Here is an 18,656-nt window from a genome sequence, read left to right on the forward strand (position 1 = left end):
AGAGGGGCTTTCCTTTTCAATTTAGTCTTTACTTTCAATTTATGCTTTCCACAGAGGATAAAACTTTCTTGTATTTATTAAGCAGAAGATGATTTGCTCATGGAAAGAGCCATATTGAGGGACAGTCACTGCCCTGTATGTGTACAATTTCCAGAATGGGTACCAGGGTGATCTTGCCACCATTCTGACCTGGTTGAGATTAGCAGATCAGCTGAGTTCAAATTGAGGCTTGAATTTCATTTTTTTTTCCTCTGGCTATGTAATCTCACCACTTATTTTTACCAGTTTTACCAGGAGTTCTTTCATGTACCCTAGTTAGAGATTGGGATAATCTATTCTTCCTAACTTATTTTATTTTTGGGCTGTACTAATGCTTTGATTTTAGGTACTTGTCTCAGGGAGTTAAATGACTCAATTTGGAAGTTATTTGTATACTTCCTGCCATTTCATAAACCGGGTGATACATACAAAGTTTAGCAGATTATCAAATAATTTCCAGCACATTTTCAGTATATGCCACTTACATTGTATTAGAGATAACATAACCTGTTACTGCTTTGCTGAAGTATGTTTAAAAGTTACTCTTTTGTGAGCTTTGAAGAGTTCAGTTGTGTCTCTCTTATGACAAAATATTTGGACTTAATCTCAATGGTTGTGAAAAGTGGCACATTCTTTTAAATTTAAAGAGTAAATCTTGAAAAGTCACGTATATCAGCTGAATTCTCACTGTTGCCACTTGCTGTTTTGACTCCCTTTTGTACAGGTATTAGTAATATGTCAGTTGTGTCACTAGTTTATTTTCAGTTTACTGTACCTTCATATGATTTTTTTTTACATCAGTGATAGAGGACAGTTAACATTTGTAATGAGGTATTTCATTGTAAAGGATAAACCTTGTTAATATAGTTGTTCATCTGACTGTTGAGATATTGTAAGGATCTCGTGTACTCTGAAAACCCTTTGCACTGCATTTAGTTTCTCGTAAATTCATTGGGCAACTTTTTCTTCATTTCCCTTTTCAGATGGCGATGAGCTCTTTAATACAATGACAGATACATCAGGCATGAACACATTCACAAGGAGGGACCATGTTTTTATTAAACTGAACTTCCTGCTACAAAGTGGAACCATCAGCTTGCTCCGACATGAAAGGGAGATTAGTCTTGGTGGGACAGAAACTGCTTTTGTGGAACTAGAGTTTTCAGGTAATTTTAACCATATTCATTTAACTTGAGTAAGACTGATGGATGTGCATTAATGTTATGGAACACAATAAATAATACAAGGTGAAATAGAAGTGCAAATGTAATGCTGTACATGGTTTAAGACTCATAGATAAAGTGAGAAATGATTGATAATGTTATTAAATTTTGTACATTTGATAAATTTCTTCAAAGTGAACAAGATAACGACTAATATTCTGTGATAAGAATGAAGACTATTATTATTCGTCTGAGATTAATGATCTGATGAATGGTGACCAAATATGCTAGATGTCATTTAACTAGAGACATAAGAAGCTAAAAGGAAGTCTCTTGGTGTTGGCTGTCTCCAATGTGACAAACCTATGATTTGGTTATTTAACCTGCAACTTTCTTCATTTCTCATTGTGTTAGCACTTCACTTTCCATCTAAAGACAATTTTTAGCCTTCAACAATTTTCAGCTATAATAGAAAAATAAAGCAAATATGATTAACTCTAAAGAAAGCAGGGAAAGAAAAGAAATAGATCATATATGGGGTGTTGCAGGAACTGTTCATGGTTCTGAAAGTGAATAAAAGAATGGTGCAAAACCATGGTGCACAACTTTTGTTGAGGATGAAATTATCAAATAAATAAATCTCATGCTTCCTGTGAAGTCCTCACACCACGATTCCAAATTTACTGTGATGTTGAATCGCTTATGGAGTTGTGCAGCAAAGTGTCAATCGTATGCTGTTTCCCAGCATTTATGTTGGGAAACGTGGGCAGATTTAATCCTGGTAAGTCTCAGGTCATTTACATTTTAATAACCTAAGAATTGTATTTTTTAAACATTTTGTCGAGTTTTCGGTCTTTGAATCGGTTACTATACTCTAAAATCTTTGTTTTCATATGTTTGATATTTATAACTTTTGATTATCCTTAAATGTTTGTGGATGCTGGTGACAACAATGACATACAAAGTCTTTGGATAATTTTGAGAGCTGATTCAGCCTGAGACATGGCTTAACAGGTGTTTGAAGTTCGTTAGGGCCTTGCTGAGCAGGAGCTGGTTTTGACGCCTGACAAGTGAATTTAGAATTGACCTATGCCTGCGAAAAGATTATTTCTAGTAGGTGGTAGCAATATTAGGACCTTGCTCTTCTTGCAGGTATTGAAGTTACAGACAGTATGGAAGTGGTGATGTTGGGCACCTTGCTGTTTACTGAGACAAGCCAGACAGTTCTCTGGGCCTTATTCTGTATACCACTACTGTAAAATATTTTTATCATATGGAGAAGGCGTATAAACAATTGCCTCATTTTTCTGTATTTTCTTCAGGAGTAAAAATTGGTGTGGAGTCCTCACCTCGCACAGAATCTTCCTTGTTCTCTATCCAGCTGGGAGGCTTGTTCCTGCGAGACTTGGCAACACAGGGTTCCTTATTCCCTGTCCTAGTTTCACCCAAACCAGTAGGTGTCACTGCATTATAGCTCATCTTGGGGGGGAAAAGTTTTTTATATAGGTCAAATCATTACCATGTAATTGCTTTCTTTTTTAGTTCAGATTTATCAGGTGATAACATTTTTATACTTGTTGAGGTGTGTGTACAAGAAAGAGGAACTGTAAAACTTTGTTCAGCCCATTACTTAGTAATTCTATTTGCTACCTGCCTCCAAGGAGAGCCATCGGTCAGCAGAATTTGTAGTATGTGGTATACAGTTTAAAATATTGACTAATTTAGTTTAATTGAGTAGTATGGAGTTATTCCTCCCTACCATTGGTGATATAACCTTGGGATATCATGAAGCACATTTTTAAAAACTACCTTGGTAAGCGTAATTATGCTTTCACTCAAGCCACCTCAAACCTAATTTTGTAATGAGTCAAGAAATGTACCTCCTTGGATTTCTGGTGTTAATTATAATCTGGTGAAAAACTGTAAGTTTAGTATTAATGTCACTATATACATGCGAGTCTTTGTTGTTTACATCAAAGTTTAAAATAAATTTATTATCAAAGTACGTATATGCTTCTATATACCATGTATATGATTCATTTTCTTGCAGGGATATACAGAAAGTATGTAGATTAGAATTTTATGAAAACTGTGCATAAACAAAGGCTGACAGCAAAAAAATAATGCTGAGAACACAAGTTGTAAAGTTCTTCCTTCTGTAGTCGATAATCATCTCTTTGGTTTTGCTAACATTGAGTGAGAGGTTGTTGAGGCACCACTCAAATCGGACTTTCAATCCCCCTCCTATATGCTGATTTGTCACCACCTTTGATCTGGTGAACAATAATGGTGTCGTCGTCACACTTAAATACATTAGTGGAGCTGTGCTTAACCACACAATCATAGGTATAAAGTGAATAGAGCAGGGGTGCACATGTGCTGATGGTGAGTGTTGAGATGTTGTTACTAATCCATACTAACTGGGGAATGTCCGTGAGGAAATCAAGGATCCGTTTGCACACAGAGGTACCAGGCCTATGTCTTGAGTTAGTAATGAGATTCAAAGGAATGATAGTGTTGAATGCAGAGCTGTAGTTAATATGCAAGTAGGAGGAGGACAGCTAGATTGTCAGAATTCCTAAAATGTGGTCAAGGGATGGAATGGTTGGCATTCTTCATGATGGTGTAGCTTTGGTAGAGTGTGTTGGGTCCTCTGGTCCTGTAGGTGATGTGCTTGGTGGTAGGTGGGTTGAGGTTTCTTCAAGTTAGCCTGATTGAAGTCCCTGGAAAGGATGTGAAAGGCATCAGGGAAGACCTGCGAATAGGCAAGTGATCTTCTGATTGATCCACACTAAATTTTAAAATGTTTAAGATGTCCCATAAACTTTTGTGTCATTACATGCATGTACAAAGGAATTGCACACTTCCTACTTGTATCACAATTGCATGCATTGGGTATGACCATGATGTCTTTGGTTCCAGGGACTTTAATTGAGTCAGACAATATAACATGAAGAACTGTTTTGGGTCAAATTTTCCAACATAATCTAAAATTTGCCTTTTATTTGGTTCTTGAAGATAATTTCAGGGGTTTCTAACCATCTGTATGGGCATTTTTTTTTAGAGAGAAAAGTGATGCTTGCCTGTGTAGCATAATTAACTTGATTTAGTCTTTTTCTGTGGTTACTATTGGTTAATTATAGTTGAGAGAGCAACTTTGACATTGTGCCTCCTATGTACATTTAACAGGAAAACAATGCTGCGAGTTTATCACAGACATTAGGTATGCGCTCCACCTTGTCTGAAACAGGCAATGTTCATCCAGGTAAGGCAGTATACTTCAATGTTCTTTTTAATTCTGAAAATCAATGATAAAAGCAATTTAATAGTCAAAGATCAAGCACTATGAACAGCCATTTGCATCCTGTCCAGTGAGGGTTCTGCATAATAATATTTGCAATATGATTTCTAGGAGTGTGCCACTAAGGGAGAAAATCAGAAAAAATTATAATTTTGATTGAACTGTAAATTAATTTAAAACCAAAATTCATAAGTTTTTATTTAATGGATGGTGTATTGGGAATCCTCATTGATGTATAGGCAAGGAAATATTTGAATATTGAGAATAGTGAAGTTACTGCAGTTATTGAGATGTAGGAGATCACTTGTACTTCCAGTGTGTATGTGTTTAACATATTTGGTGATCTAAACAGCTCTTCAGATGAGGTAGTGGATCACTTGCACCGTCCTCAACTTCTGCACAATGCATCTTCTGCTCATGAGGCAGCCTTGTGTATATTGGGGATACTAAGCATAGACTAGGCAACCATTTTGCAGAGCACCTTTGTTCTGTCCACAATAGCTTTCTTGATCTTCTAGTTACATGTCAGTTTTCCTTTCCTTCCTACACAAATCAATTGGTCATTGGCTTTCTCCATTGTTATGAAGAAGCCAAATGGTAGGCTACAATCATTGTAATAGGTTGTTTGTTGGCAAGGCAGTGTAAGGTTGAAAAAGAGCTTGGGACCTATCGGGACTTTTTGGTGGGCTGCAATCATTGAGAACTTTTAGGCATTAGGCAGGGGCCAATAAAAAGAAGCCAAGTGTAAGCAGAGCAAGCCTGGGCGAGAGCAGGCACAGGGTCGAAAATAAACTTGAGAAATTAGAGATATAAAGATTGTAGGCAGGATGGTAGCTCAGGCAGTGGAATGCCCCTCCTGTGAGATTTCAGGGTACCTAATGGTCTCCTTGATGACTACATCTTCAGGAAGTGTACCCTGCTTCAGCTCATGGCTGACATGGTCAAGGAGCTGGAGCTGGATGTACTTAGGACTATCTGGGAGGCTCAAGACGTTATTGATGAGACTTTTATTGAAGCAGTCACATTCAGAGTGCAGACTTCAGATAGTAGATGGGTGACCACCAGGAGAAGTAAGGGGAATAAGCAGTTAATTCAGTGCGCCCCTTGGCCATCCCTCAGCAGCAAGTATACCCCTTTGGATACTGCTAGGGGTGGGGAGGAGGTGGGGATGACCAGGGCACAGCAGCAGCCAAGTAGTGACACTGTGGCTGGCTCTGAGCTCAGCAGGGAAGGGTAAAGTCAGGCAGAATGATAGTAAAAGGAGACTTGATAAGGGGATGAACAGCAGGTTCTGTAGCCATTAAAGAGAAGCCAGGAAAGTGTGTTGCCTTCCAGGTGCTAGGTCCAGTATATCTCAGACTGGCTGCAGTAGATTCTTCAGCGGGAGGATCAGAAGTCATGATGCACATTGGAACCATTGATATAGTTAGAAAGGGGGAGGAGATCTTGCACAGTGAGTGTAGGAAGTTGGGGAAGAAGATGAAGAGCAGGTCTCCAAAGTAGTAAATACTGTATTATTTCTGGTACTATGTGCTAGTCAGAGCAGGAATAGGATGATAGTACACATGAATGAATGGCTGAGGAAATGATACAGGGGTTATGGTTTCAGATTTCTAGATCATGGGGATCTCTTCTGGTATGACCTGTACAAAAAGGATGGGTTACACCTGAAACCAAAGGGGCTAATATCCTTGCGTGCAGGTTTGCTAAAGCTGTTGAGGAGGGTTTAAACTAATTTGGCAGGGGGATTGGAACCAGAATATTAGGCTGAAGATGGGGCAAATGGTATACAAGTGTAGTGAGACTGTGAGGAAGGACAGACAGATAATAGGACAAAATTGCAGTGAGTGGAATGAGTTGAAGTTAACGTGGAGTCAAAATCGAAAAGAGTGATAAATACAGGATTGAAGGTGTTATATTGGAATGCAAGCCATATATGGAGTAAGGTAGATGATCTTGTGTCATAGTTAGAAGGTGGCAGGTATGACATGGGATGGCGTATGACGTATGATCATAGTTTGGAGCTTAATATCTACGGGTACACTTTGTATCGAGAGGGTGGGGTGGCTTTGTTGGTTAAAAAATGAAAGCAGGCCTTAGAAAGAGGTGACATAGGATCAGAAGATGTAGAATCCCTATAGGTAGAAATTGTAAGGGTAAAAAGACCCTGATGGGTGTTGTATTCTGGCCCCCAAACAATAGCCAGGATGTGGATATCATTTAGAATGGAAAATAGAAAGGTAAGTAATAAGAACAACATTATAATAGTCAAGGGAGATTTCATTATGCTGGTAGATTGGGAAAAGGAAGTTGGGAAAACCAAGAAAGCGAATTTGTAGAATGCCTCTGAGTTGATTTTTTAGAACCCGCTAGGGCAAATGCAATTCTGGATTGGGTGTTGTGTAATGAACCATATTTGATTAGGCAGCCTAAGGCAAAGGAACTCATAGGATATTGTTTACTTGCATTTTCCATTGCTCTCTTATAAGGTCTGTACTTGAGGTTGCTTCACAAGATAAGAGCTCATGATATTCCAGGAAAGATATGAGCATAGATAGAAGGTTGGCTGTCTGACAGGAGCAAAGATTTGGAATAAAGGGAGCCTGTTCTATTTGACTGTCAGTGACTATTGGTTTTTCACAGGGTTTGGTATTGCTTTTTTGATATTATATGTCTGTAATTTGGATGACAGGATTGAAGGCTTTGTGGCCAGGTTTGCAGAGGACACAAAGATAGGTGCAGAGGGCAGGTAATGTTGAGGAAGCAGGGACTCTGCAGAAGGATTTGAACAGATGGTGAGAGCGGGCAAAGAAGTGGCAGATGGAATATAGTGTGGGGAAGGGTATGGTCATGCACCTTGTCAGAAGGAATAAATGCATACACTGTTTTCTGAATGGGGGAGAAAATTCAAAAATCAGAGGTGCAAAGGGACTTGGAAGTATTAATGCATGATTCACTAAAGGTTAACTTGCAGGTGGTGAGGAATGCAAATGCAACATTAACATTCATTTTGAGAAGATTAGAATATAAGAGCAAGAATGTGATGCTGAGGCTCTATAAGGATTTGTCAGACCATACCTGGAGTATTGTGAGCAGTTCTGGGTCTCTTATCTAAAAAAAAGATGTTCTGGCACTGGGGACAGTCCAGGGGAGGTTCGCAAGAATGATCCCAGGAATAAAAGGGTTAACATATGAGGACTGTTTGATAGCTCTGAACCTGTACTCACTGGAGTTTAGAAAAATGAGGGAGAGACTCATTGAAACCTATCAAATATTGAAAGGCCTAGGTAGAGCGGATATGGAGCAGATGCTTCCTATCGTTGGGAGTCTAGGGCCAGAGGATACAGCCTCAGAATTGAGGGATGTCTATTTAGGACACATGAGGATTTTATTTAGCCAGAGTGTTGTGAATCTGTGGAATTTGTTGCCATGGACAGTTGTGAGAGCAAGTCATTGGATATATTTAAAGTGGAGGTTAATAGATTCTTGATTAGGCAGGACGTCAAAAAATTATGGGGAGAAGGCAGGAGAATGTGGTTGAGGGGGATAACGAATCAGCCATGATGGAATGGCAGAGCAAGCTCAATGGGTCAAGTGGCTTATTTCTGCTCCTATTTCTTATGGTCTTATAAACTGAAAGAACAACATCTTGTATTCTATTTTGGTAACTCAAAAACAATGGTATGAACATTTACCCATCCCATTTCAGTTAACCCATGCCCCTCCACCTGATTTCATCTTCCCATTGTCCCTTCCGCATGTGGTTTCCAGTCTCTGTCCTACCCTTTACCCAAACTGCTTTTAATCTGCCTATCCTTTTCCCTCTCAATTCTGATAGTCTCCACCCAAACATTGACTTAAACCTTTTGCCTCCACTGATGCTACGTGATCCACTGACTTCTTCCAGCATTCTGTATTTTGTTCCAGATGTCTGCATTTGCAGATTCTTTTCTTTCCTTCAGAATTTTGTATCTTGCTGTTCAGTGAGGACATATACTCATATTCATTGATGAGAAAGCACTGCTAGAGGAAAATAGTGAGTGACGTATTACCAGAAAATACATTTTTTAATTAATCTAATTTTGTTCATTGTACTTCACAGCTTTTTGTTCTCCATGTAAGTTGCCACCAGTATTTGAAATGATCTATGAGAAAAATCCAGCTTGCAGTAACTATGAGAGAAGATTGGAAGTCAGCACTCGACCCCTCAACATCATCTATAACCCTCTGGTTATCAAGAAAGTTGCTGATTTTTTCTACAAGGGCAAAGTGCATACCTCAGGTTCGTAGAAAAGTAAATTTAAAAGTAATCATTCGTTAACCAGTGGAGGATAAGTTAAAGGATTATGAGCCAAAATGCAGCTGAATCAAAGGTGGTGATGAATCTGCATGATGGAGAGAGATTGAAACTCTGGTTGAATGTTGCTATAGCAACATTCTGTCACTCAACTTCAGCAAAACAAGAGTTGATTATTGACTAGAGGGAGAAGAAGCCAAAGGTCTATGAGTCAGTCCACATTAGGAATCGCAGACGGAGAGGGTCAGTAACTTGGCATCATTATTATCAGGTGATCTGTTCTGAGCAGCACATAAGTACCCTCAGAAAGAAGGCATAGCAGCACCACTACTTTCTTAGAAACTTGCTTCGATTCAGCATGTCACTTAAAACTTTGACTAACTTCTATAGATGTATAGTAGTATCCTAACTGATTGCATCACAGCCTGATATGGAAACACCAATTACCAGGAATGGAAAAATCTACAGGAAGTGGTGGATTCAGCCTAGTCCATCATACACAAAGCCCACCCACCACTGAGCACATTTACAAGGAGTGCTGCCACAAGAAAGCAGCATCTGTCATCAAGGATCCCTACCATGTTCTTTTCTCGCTACTACCATCAGGTAGGAGGTACAGGAGTCTAAAGTCACACACCACCAGGTTTAGGACCAGTTATTATCCTAAAATTATCATGCTGCTGAATTGTGGATAAATTTACTCACCACAACTTTGATTCCACAACCTGCAGATTCACTTCCAAGGACTCTGCAACTCATGTTCTCGGTATTGCACAATTGGTCTTCTTTTGTGCATTGGTTGTTTGTCAAACTTTATTTATTTATAGTTTTTCCACAAATTCTGTTGTATTTATTTTCCTATACGAAAATGATTCTCAAGGTACTTTGATAATAAATTTACTTTGATTGTCAGGATACAGGTCAGGTTTGGCCATAGGAATGGTAATGGACAAAAGTTATTTTGCTTGAGCCCATGCATAACGCATGTGCCAGATGCCTTGTTCCATGAACAAAGAACCCAACTGTTGCCTGTCTCATTTCATAATTCAAGAACTTGAGCACCTTGACACTGATGTTCACTTGCTACGAGATGCAACAGGCAGAAGTTGGTCATTTTAAAGAGCTAATAAGTATTGACTGATGGGGAACACTCTTCTTTGGCACCCATTAGATTATATAATTCCCAAGCAAGGGATTGTGACAATGTCTATATCAAGCCAATGTCTGCTGGATCGACTACCATATATCCATACTAATGTATCCATCAATATTGCACTAGACTAGGGGTTCCCAGCATTTATTATACCATGGTCTGTGGACATCAGGTTGGAGAACATTAGTATCATCTGAAATGTTGGCACATGTGGATCAATGTCAAAGCTATAATAGTTCCCACTAATCTACTCTTTGACAAAGGCAACACTTGTGTATTTTATTGTATGGTACTAATATTCAGCTCTCTCTTCCCTGTCCCTCAACACCATCTGTATAGACACTTATTATTGCAATCAGATTCATAGTTTTGAGCTACAAACTTCTCCCCTGCAAAAGGGGCTAAGATCAAAACCATTACTATTAGTCATAGTCACAAATTCTGTACACTTGGCAGTATTTTATATCTTCTCACCAACCACTGTTTTAGACTAAACCAGATTTTTGACAGCCTTGCTGACTTAAGCATGAATATCATTTTCAATTGCATACTGTATTTGCTAAATGCACAAATCATACTGTATGTTTTCACTTCTATAATGTCTCCAACCCTGACTTCATCCCAGTTCCTGTTGATACCCTTATTGATTCTTTCAATAATTTGAGCTCTTCTTATAAGTTTCCACCCTCTACCAATTGCAACTCAGTAATAATACTCTTTTAGTTTCCTCCTTCATCCAGTTTCCACTGGCCTGTTAGCTATAGTTCCTCTAATTTGAACCCATCTTCAAGCTTGAACCTCATCCTTCCCTTTAAGTTCCTGTTACTGTAATCTCCTCTGCCTGTCCAATGTGAACTTAACTTCAGTCTTTTCTGCATTTCAGTTGCCTCAGAGCTCGCACCATGAAATTCCTTAGATTAAGACTCTGCTTAAAAACAGTTTCTTTGATCAAAGTTTCTTTTGTTTGATTTTCCTTGCTTCCTTAGAGTGCCTTTTGTGGTTTTCTGTTACTGTGTTTTTTAAAACATGTTAAAAAAAAAACTTTATAAATGCAAGTATTATTTGAATATCCTAAGCGATGTTTAACAACTCTTATTATGTGTAAGCAATTCTCACTGTGTGGTCACATAGGATAGCATTAATACAGGTTGAGTACCCCTTAGCTGAAATTCCAAAATCCAAAAGCCTCTGAAATCCAGTTTTTTGAGTGATGACGTAACTTCACAAATTGAAAATTCCACAAGGTGCTGGGAAGGTTCCCAGGTGATGCACAGGTCTGTGCATCGCAGACAGACCTGAGAAATGACTTCACTTAAGTAATGAACAGAAGTTAATGAAAAATAGAAAAAATGAAGTGAAAAATGAAGATCCCAATCATGTATCGTGAGAGTGAACGTGTACCACTTAACAGTTTGTTGATCGTGAAACAAGCAATGGTCTATCATGACAAACTTAAAAATGAAGATAATTGTGAATATTCAGCAGTCTGGATGCAGAAATTTAAGAAAAGACATGACAATTTCTTAAAGAGTCGCTGATGAAAACCTAACACCAGAACAAGTCTACAATCCTTAAAAAAATTGAAATACAGTGTAATGGCTTTTTATCAAAACATGGCATCATAGTTGGGGAATGAAAGCCTCAGTAGCTGATTCAAGTATTCTGATGCTGCTGTGCTGCTTTTTGTTACCCTGCACACACATTTTCATTATATTCATAGTATGTAATAATGTTTACTGTTAAGTACGTATGTGTGATGAATAAGTGTAAGACAGAGATTGTGTACTGGTAGTACGTCAATTTCAGAGTTTTAAATGATGGTGATCCCAAGCTATCTCATTACATATTCCAAAATCTAAAACACTTCTGGCCCCAAGCATTTCGGATTAGGGGTACTCAACCAGTACTTGCAAAAGCAAATTCTTTTTGGAAAATCTGTAGGATCTAGATCTAGCACTCAGGTGCCTGCAGGATTCTGTTTTTGAAAAATTGTGTGGGATTTTTCATCTATTTTGGTAGGCTTTGGTTACCAATCGGAACTAGAGCTACGCGTGGCAGAAGCTGCTAGAAGACAATACAATAAGCTCAAGATGCAAACGAAGGCGGAGATCAGGCAAACCATTGATCAGCTGTTGGTGGGAGAATTCATTGTAAGTCTGATACCGGTTTCTATATTGAGCCAGATCATACGATTTTCTGACATGCACTCCATTAATTCTCAATGGTTGTGTCATAAGTGATCAATTGCATCGCTACTGTAAATACACTATGTCACAAACTCTAACAGCCTTGTGGTGAAATAAATCTTGCAGAAAGCTTCAGTAGAAGTAAATATTCAGAATTAGTCATTTGTATGAATGGATGAAATTTTTGCTGTGGATTAATCAATCTTGATAGCAGTATTTAGATTTTCTAAATTGTTCTGAATTTTAGCTGCATTTCAGTTCTAGATTAAACTCTCACTCCAGAGATTGAGCACAAACCTAAAATTATATTCCATTGCTGAACCAGGGGAATGTTGCATTGTCAGACATGTATTTAAACTGAGATTCAATCTATCTTTTCTTTGAACACTTGAAATCTGTGATTTTGAAAAAAAAAGAATGTAGTTGACTCTCGTCTCTTGACTAATAGTTATTCATTTCTCAGTATTGATCAACAAGTACCATGTCTTGTTATTGTTATAACGTGCTTTGTTGGAGTGTGTTGTATGCAAATTGGCAGCTGTATTTCCCATGTAACCACAGTGACTACACCAAAGAGTCATGGCTTGAAAAACACCTCGGAATACTCTTAAAAAGTAAGTGTAACGCACCAGTTACCTCCAAATCTTTCTTAAAGATGCATCCCTGTCAGGCAGGATTTCCAACAACCTCAAAAAGTGGATTTATTTATCTCTTTTGCTTTCTTTCTGTAAGGTTACAGGATTTTAAACCCAAACTGAGTTTGTTTACTTCCCAATTTACTTATTTTTTCACTCTTTTCAACCTTGACAATACTATGTTCTTCCGGTCTTAGCATTTCTGTTTAGTTTTTTTAATGTTATTTTTGAAATCAAAGTAATTTGTATTGTCAGTCTGTTTGAGTATTCTTGCAGATTCAATACTGAAGTATAACAACACAGTGACAGCTACAGTTTTTAAATGTTTTGGCATTATTGACCCACAGTTTTGTATTCATATTGACAGTGTTGATTGCACATCAGAACAATTGTTGAATGTAGAACACCTGAGCATTTTCTTTCCGTATCAGACATTCATAACTGTGAATTCTATGCTTAATTTTTTTGCTCATATGCAGGAAAAGATTAACGCTGCTAGTACTACTTCTGTCCCTTTGTCCAAATCATGCCATTAGCTACAAAGCTGTTCTATTTGCTTTTAGCTAGGTACATAGCCCACCTTTCTAAAGACTCTTGCCTATGCCTTGGCTCAGCTACTATTGTGAACCAAATTAGGGAGCGTGCTGGCTCAGAATGCAATAATATCAAGTTTTTCTTGCCATTGTCTTACCTGTCACCTACTTGAACTTTATCTCATCCAAAACTCTCATGTATTTTGTGTATTGATTGCCTTTTGCCACAATCAATTCCTTGCTAAATTATGCTGGCTCCTAGTTCTCAAATGGCCCAAATTTAAAATAATCATTCTGAACCAGTTTAATTGTTAATAATTAATTGGATATCAAATTATTATCGGAAAAGTGAACTGGATGGAAAGATAGGAAGAAAAATTCTGAGTAGTATTTAATCCGGACAAATGTGAAGTAATGCAAGAAAGCAGACAAGACAATCGGCTACCCTGTAAATGGTAAAATACTGACAAGGATAGAGGAAGAGGTTGATCCTGGAATATATGACAACATTCCTGTGGCAATAGGAAAGATTATGAAATCGCTATGAATACTTCCCTTTATTGTCGAATTACTGAACATAAGGGAGGGAGATCATACTCATGCTACAGCTGGAGTATTGAAAAATGGAAGCTGTGATGGATTTTTACCTACCATGAGATTTCTCCTGGGTCATTTTGGTAGCAGTATACATTCCACCTCAGGCTAATGTCAGTCAGGCTTTAGATGATCTGAGCAATGGGATCAATATGCACGAAACAGCACAACCAAATGCCCTCACCGATTTTTTGGAGATTTTAAGAAGGTCAGTTTGAAAAAAATCACTAAGCAATTACCATCAACAGATCACTTGCAATGCCAGAACAAACAACATACTGGACCATTGCTACACCACCAACAAGAATGCTGACCGTGCTATTCCACGCTCTTATTTCGGGAAGTCTGATCACCTGGCTGTACTTCTACTCCCTGAATGTAGGCACAGACTGAAGACTGCAACACCAGTGGTGAGGGCCAAGAAGGTATGGACAAGGGAAGCACCTAAAAGATTGCTTTGAGTTGGTCGACTGGACTGTTTTCAGGGATTCATCTTCAAACCTGGATGAGAATACTGCAGATGTTACCAACTTCATTAACACCTGTGTGGATGAGTGTGTGCCTTCAAAGACTTACTGGACATTCCCAGATCAAAAGCCATGGTTGAACCAGGAGGTACATCATCTGCTGAAGGCTAGATCTGTGACATTCAAGTCTGGCGACCCAGGCCTGTACCACAAAATCAGTATGATTTGCGGAGGGCTATTTCAGAGGTGAAGAGACAATTTGGTACAAGGTTGGAGGCGAGATCGGATGCACGACAGCTCTGGTAGGATTTGCAAGCCCTTACTTCCTATAAAGCGAAACCCAATAGCATGAATGGCAGCGATACTTCACTACCAGATGAACTCAACTCCTTCTATGTCTGCTTTGAAAGGGAGAATACAACTACAGCTGTGAAGATCCCTGCTGCACCTGATGACCCTGTGATCTCTGTCTCAGAGGCTGATGTTAGGCTGTCTTTAAAGAGAGTGAACCCTTGCAATGCAGAAGGTCCCGATGGAGTACCTGGTAAAGTTCTGATAACCTGTGCCAACCAACTAGTGGGAGTATTCCAAGGATATTTTTAACCTCTCGCTGCTATGGGCGGAACCCACTTGCTTCAAAAAGGCAACAATTATGCCAGTGCCTAAGAAGAATAAAGTGAGCTGCCTTAATGACTATCACCCGGTAGCACTTAGATCTACTGTGATGAAATGCTTTGAGAAGTTGGTCATGATTAGAATGGACTCCTGCCTCAGCAAGGACCTGGACCCATTGCAATTTGCCTATTGCCACAATAGGTCAACAGCAGATGCAATCTCAATGGCTCTTCACACGGTTTTAGACCACCTGGACAACACAAACACCTGTGTCAGGATACCATTCATCAACTATAGCTCAACATTTAATACCATCATTCCCACAATCCTGATTGAGAAGTTGCAGAACTTGGGCCTCTGTACTTCACTCTGCAATTGGATCCTTGACTTCCTAACTGGAATACCACATTTTGTGTGGATTGGTGATAACATCTCCTCCTCACTGACAATCAACACTGGTGCACCTCAGGGGTATGTGCTTAGCCCACTGCTGTACTCGCTAGATACCTATGACTGTGTGGCTAGGCATAGTTCAAATACCATCAATAAATTTGCTGATGATGCAACAATTGTTGGTAGAATCTCAGGTGGTGATGAGAGGGTGTACAGGAGTAAGATATGCAAACTTGTGGAGTGGTGTCGCAGCAACAACCTGGCACTCAACATGACAAAAGAGCTGATTGTGGACTTCCAGAAGGGGAAGATTGAGGAACACATACCAATCCTCATAGAGGGATCAGAAGTGGGGAGAATGAGCAGTTTCAAGTTCCTGGGTGTCAAGATCTCTGAGGATCTAACCTGGTCCCAACATACGAGTTATAAAGAAGGCAAGACAACTGCTATACTTCATTAGGAGTTCGAAGAGATTTGGTAAGTCAACAAGTACCCTCAAAAACTTCTATAGTAGTACCATGGAGAGCATTCTGATGGGCTGCATCAGTGTCTGGTATGGAGAGGTTGCCATACAAGACCGAAAGAAGCTGCAGAGGGCTGTAAATTTAGTCGGCTCCATCTTGGGTACTAGCCTACAAAGTACCCAGGACATCATCAAGAAGTGGTATCTCAGAAAGGCAGTGTCCATTATTAAGGACCTCCAGCACCCAAGGCATGCCCTTTTCTCGCTGTTGCTATCGGGTAGGAGGTACAGAAGCCTGAGAGTACACACTCAGCAATTCAGGAACAGCACATCTACTGCATCTCCTTTATCTACCCTGCTTGTAATTTTCTCAAAGAATTGCAGTGGGTTTGTCAGGATTTTCCTTTCAGGAAACCATGATGGCTCTGGCCTATCTTGTCATGTGCCTCCAGGTACGCCATAATCTCATCCCGAACAATTGATTCCGGCAACTTCCCAACCACTGATGTCAGACTAACAGGTCTGGAGTTTCCTTTCTGCTGCTTTCCACTCTTCTTAAATAGCAGAGTAACATTTGCAATTTTCCAGTCATCTGGTACAATGCCAGAGTCTATCAGTTCTTGGAAGATCAGCGTTAATGCCTCCGCAGTCTCTCCAGCTACTTCCATTAGAACCAGAGGGTGCATTCCATCATATCCAGGAGATTTATCCACCCTCAGACCATTAAGCTTCCTGAGCACCTTCTCAGCCTTAATTTTCACTGCACAAACTTCACTTCCCTGACACTCTTAAATGTCCGATACACAGCAGACATCTTCCACTGTGAAGACTGATGCAAAATACGCACTCAGTTCCTCTGCCATCTCTGTATCTCTCATTACAATATTTCCGGCGTCATTTTCTATTGCTCCTATATCTACCCTCAGCTCTCTTTTACCCTTTAAAGGTAAAAAAAAAAGCTTTTAGTGTCTTCTTTGATATTAGTCGCCAGCTTCCTTTCATAATTCATCTTTTCCTTCCTAATGACCTTCTTAGTTTCTTTCTGCAAGTTTTTAAAAGCTGCCCTTATCTTCCCACTAGCTCTGACTTCCTTGTATGCCCTCTCTTTTGCTTTTACTTTTGCTCTGACTTCACTTGCCAGCCATGGTAGTGTCCTTCTTTCCTTTGAAAATTTCTTCTTGTTTGGAATATATCTATCTTGCACTTCCATCATTTTTTGCAGAAATTTTAGCCATTGTTGCTCTGCTGTCCTTCCCGCAAATGTCCCTTTCCAGTTAACTTTGGCCAATTCTCCTCTCATGCCATTGTAATTCCCTTTATTCCACTGAAATACCAACACATTGGATTTTATTTTTTCCCTCTCAAATTTCAATGTGAACTTGATTATATTGTGATCACTGTTCCCTAAGGGTTCCTTAACCTTAAGCTCTCTTATCGCCTCCGGATCATTGCAAAACAGCCAATCCAGCACAGCCAATCCCCTAGTGGGCTGAACAACAAGCTGTTCTGAAAAGTCATCCCTTAGACATTCTACAAATTCTCTCTCTCGAGGTCCAGTACTGACCTGGTTTTCCCAATCTACTTTCATGTTAAAATCCCCAACGATTATCATGACATTGCCTTTCTGACACGTCTTTTCTATCTCCTGCTGTAATTTGTAATCCACATCCCAACTGCTGTTTGGAGGCCTGTATACAATTGCCATTAGGGTTCTTTTACCCATGCCATTTCTCAACTCAACCCATAAAGACTCTACACTTTCCAATGTCATCTCTTTCTAATGTAATGTAAACAATAACATATCCCTCAACGTCAGCAAGACGAAGAAATTGGTTGTTGACTTCAGAAGGAGTAGCGGACTGCATGACCCCATCTACATCAGTGGTGCACAGGTGGAACAGGTCATAAGCTTTAAGTGAACATCACAAATGACCTGACTTGGTCTGACCAAGCAGAGTCCACTGCCAAGAAGGCCCACAAGCACCTTTACTTCCTGAGAAAGCTGAAGAAATTTGACCTGTCCCCTAAAATCCTCACTAATTTTTATAGGTGCACCGTAGAAAGCATTCTTCTAGGGTGCATCACAACCTGGTATGGAAGTTGTCCTGTCTAAGACCGGAAGAAGCTGCCGAAGATCATGAACCTAGCCGAGCACATCACACAAACCAATCTTCCATCCTTTGACTCACTTTAAACCACACGCTGTCGGAGCAGTGCTGCCAGGATAATCAAAGATAAGTCCCACCCAACCACCACACTTTTTGTTCCACTTCCCTCTGGGAGAAGGTTCAGGAGCATGAAGATACGTATGGCCAGATTTGGGAACAGCTTCTTTCCAACTGTGGTAAGACTACTGAACAGATCCTGACCCAGATCTGGGCCGTACCTTCCAAATATCTGGACCTGACTTGCACTGCTGTACTTCCCCTTTTCTATTTTCTAATTATGATTTATAATTTAAATTTTATTATATTTACTTCGATTTGTATTTAAGGGAGCGCGAAGCGCAGAAACAAATATCACTGTGATGATTGTACGCTCTAGTATCAATTGTTTGGTGACAATAAAGTATTTGTAATGATTTAATATTATTTCTTATACACTTGGGTACTACCTCACTTTCTTAATATATAGTATTTCTGGGTTTTGCACAATTTCTAATCTATTCAATATATATATACTGTAATTGATTTTATTATATATTCTTATTTTTTAATTTTTTTCTATTTTTTTGTATTGCATTGTACTGCTGCTGCTAAGTTAACAAATTTCGTGTCACATGCTGGTGATAGTTATCTGATTCTGATAGAAAGCATT

At 39.3% G+C, this 18,656-nt stretch overlaps 1 protein-coding gene across 1 annotated transcript in view; it reads left to right on the plus strand.

The window, feature by feature from the left end:
• Positions 1 to 18,656, plus strand: part of vps13d (vacuolar protein sorting 13 homolog D) — a 288,095-nt gene that overhangs the window by 37,288 nt on the left and 232,151 nt on the right. Inside the window, exons 12-16 of the mRNA XM_059951858.1 lie at positions 1,023 to 1,205; positions 2,525 to 2,655; positions 4,392 to 4,467; positions 8,606 to 8,785; positions 11,973 to 12,103. Of these exons, the coding sequence (XP_059807841.1) occupies positions 1,023 to 1,205; positions 2,525 to 2,655; positions 4,392 to 4,467; positions 8,606 to 8,785; positions 11,973 to 12,103 (701 nt within the window). The remainder of the gene's footprint in view (positions 1 to 1,022; positions 1,206 to 2,524; positions 2,656 to 4,391; positions 4,468 to 8,605; positions 8,786 to 11,972; positions 12,104 to 18,656) is intronic.

The sequence above is a fragment of the Hypanus sabinus genome, chromosome 27, assembly GCF_030144855.1.
Source record: "Hypanus sabinus isolate sHypSab1 chromosome 27, sHypSab1.hap1, whole genome shotgun sequence".
Classification (NCBI taxonomy): Eukaryota; Metazoa; Chordata; class Chondrichthyes; order Myliobatiformes; family Dasyatidae; genus Hypanus; species Hypanus sabinus.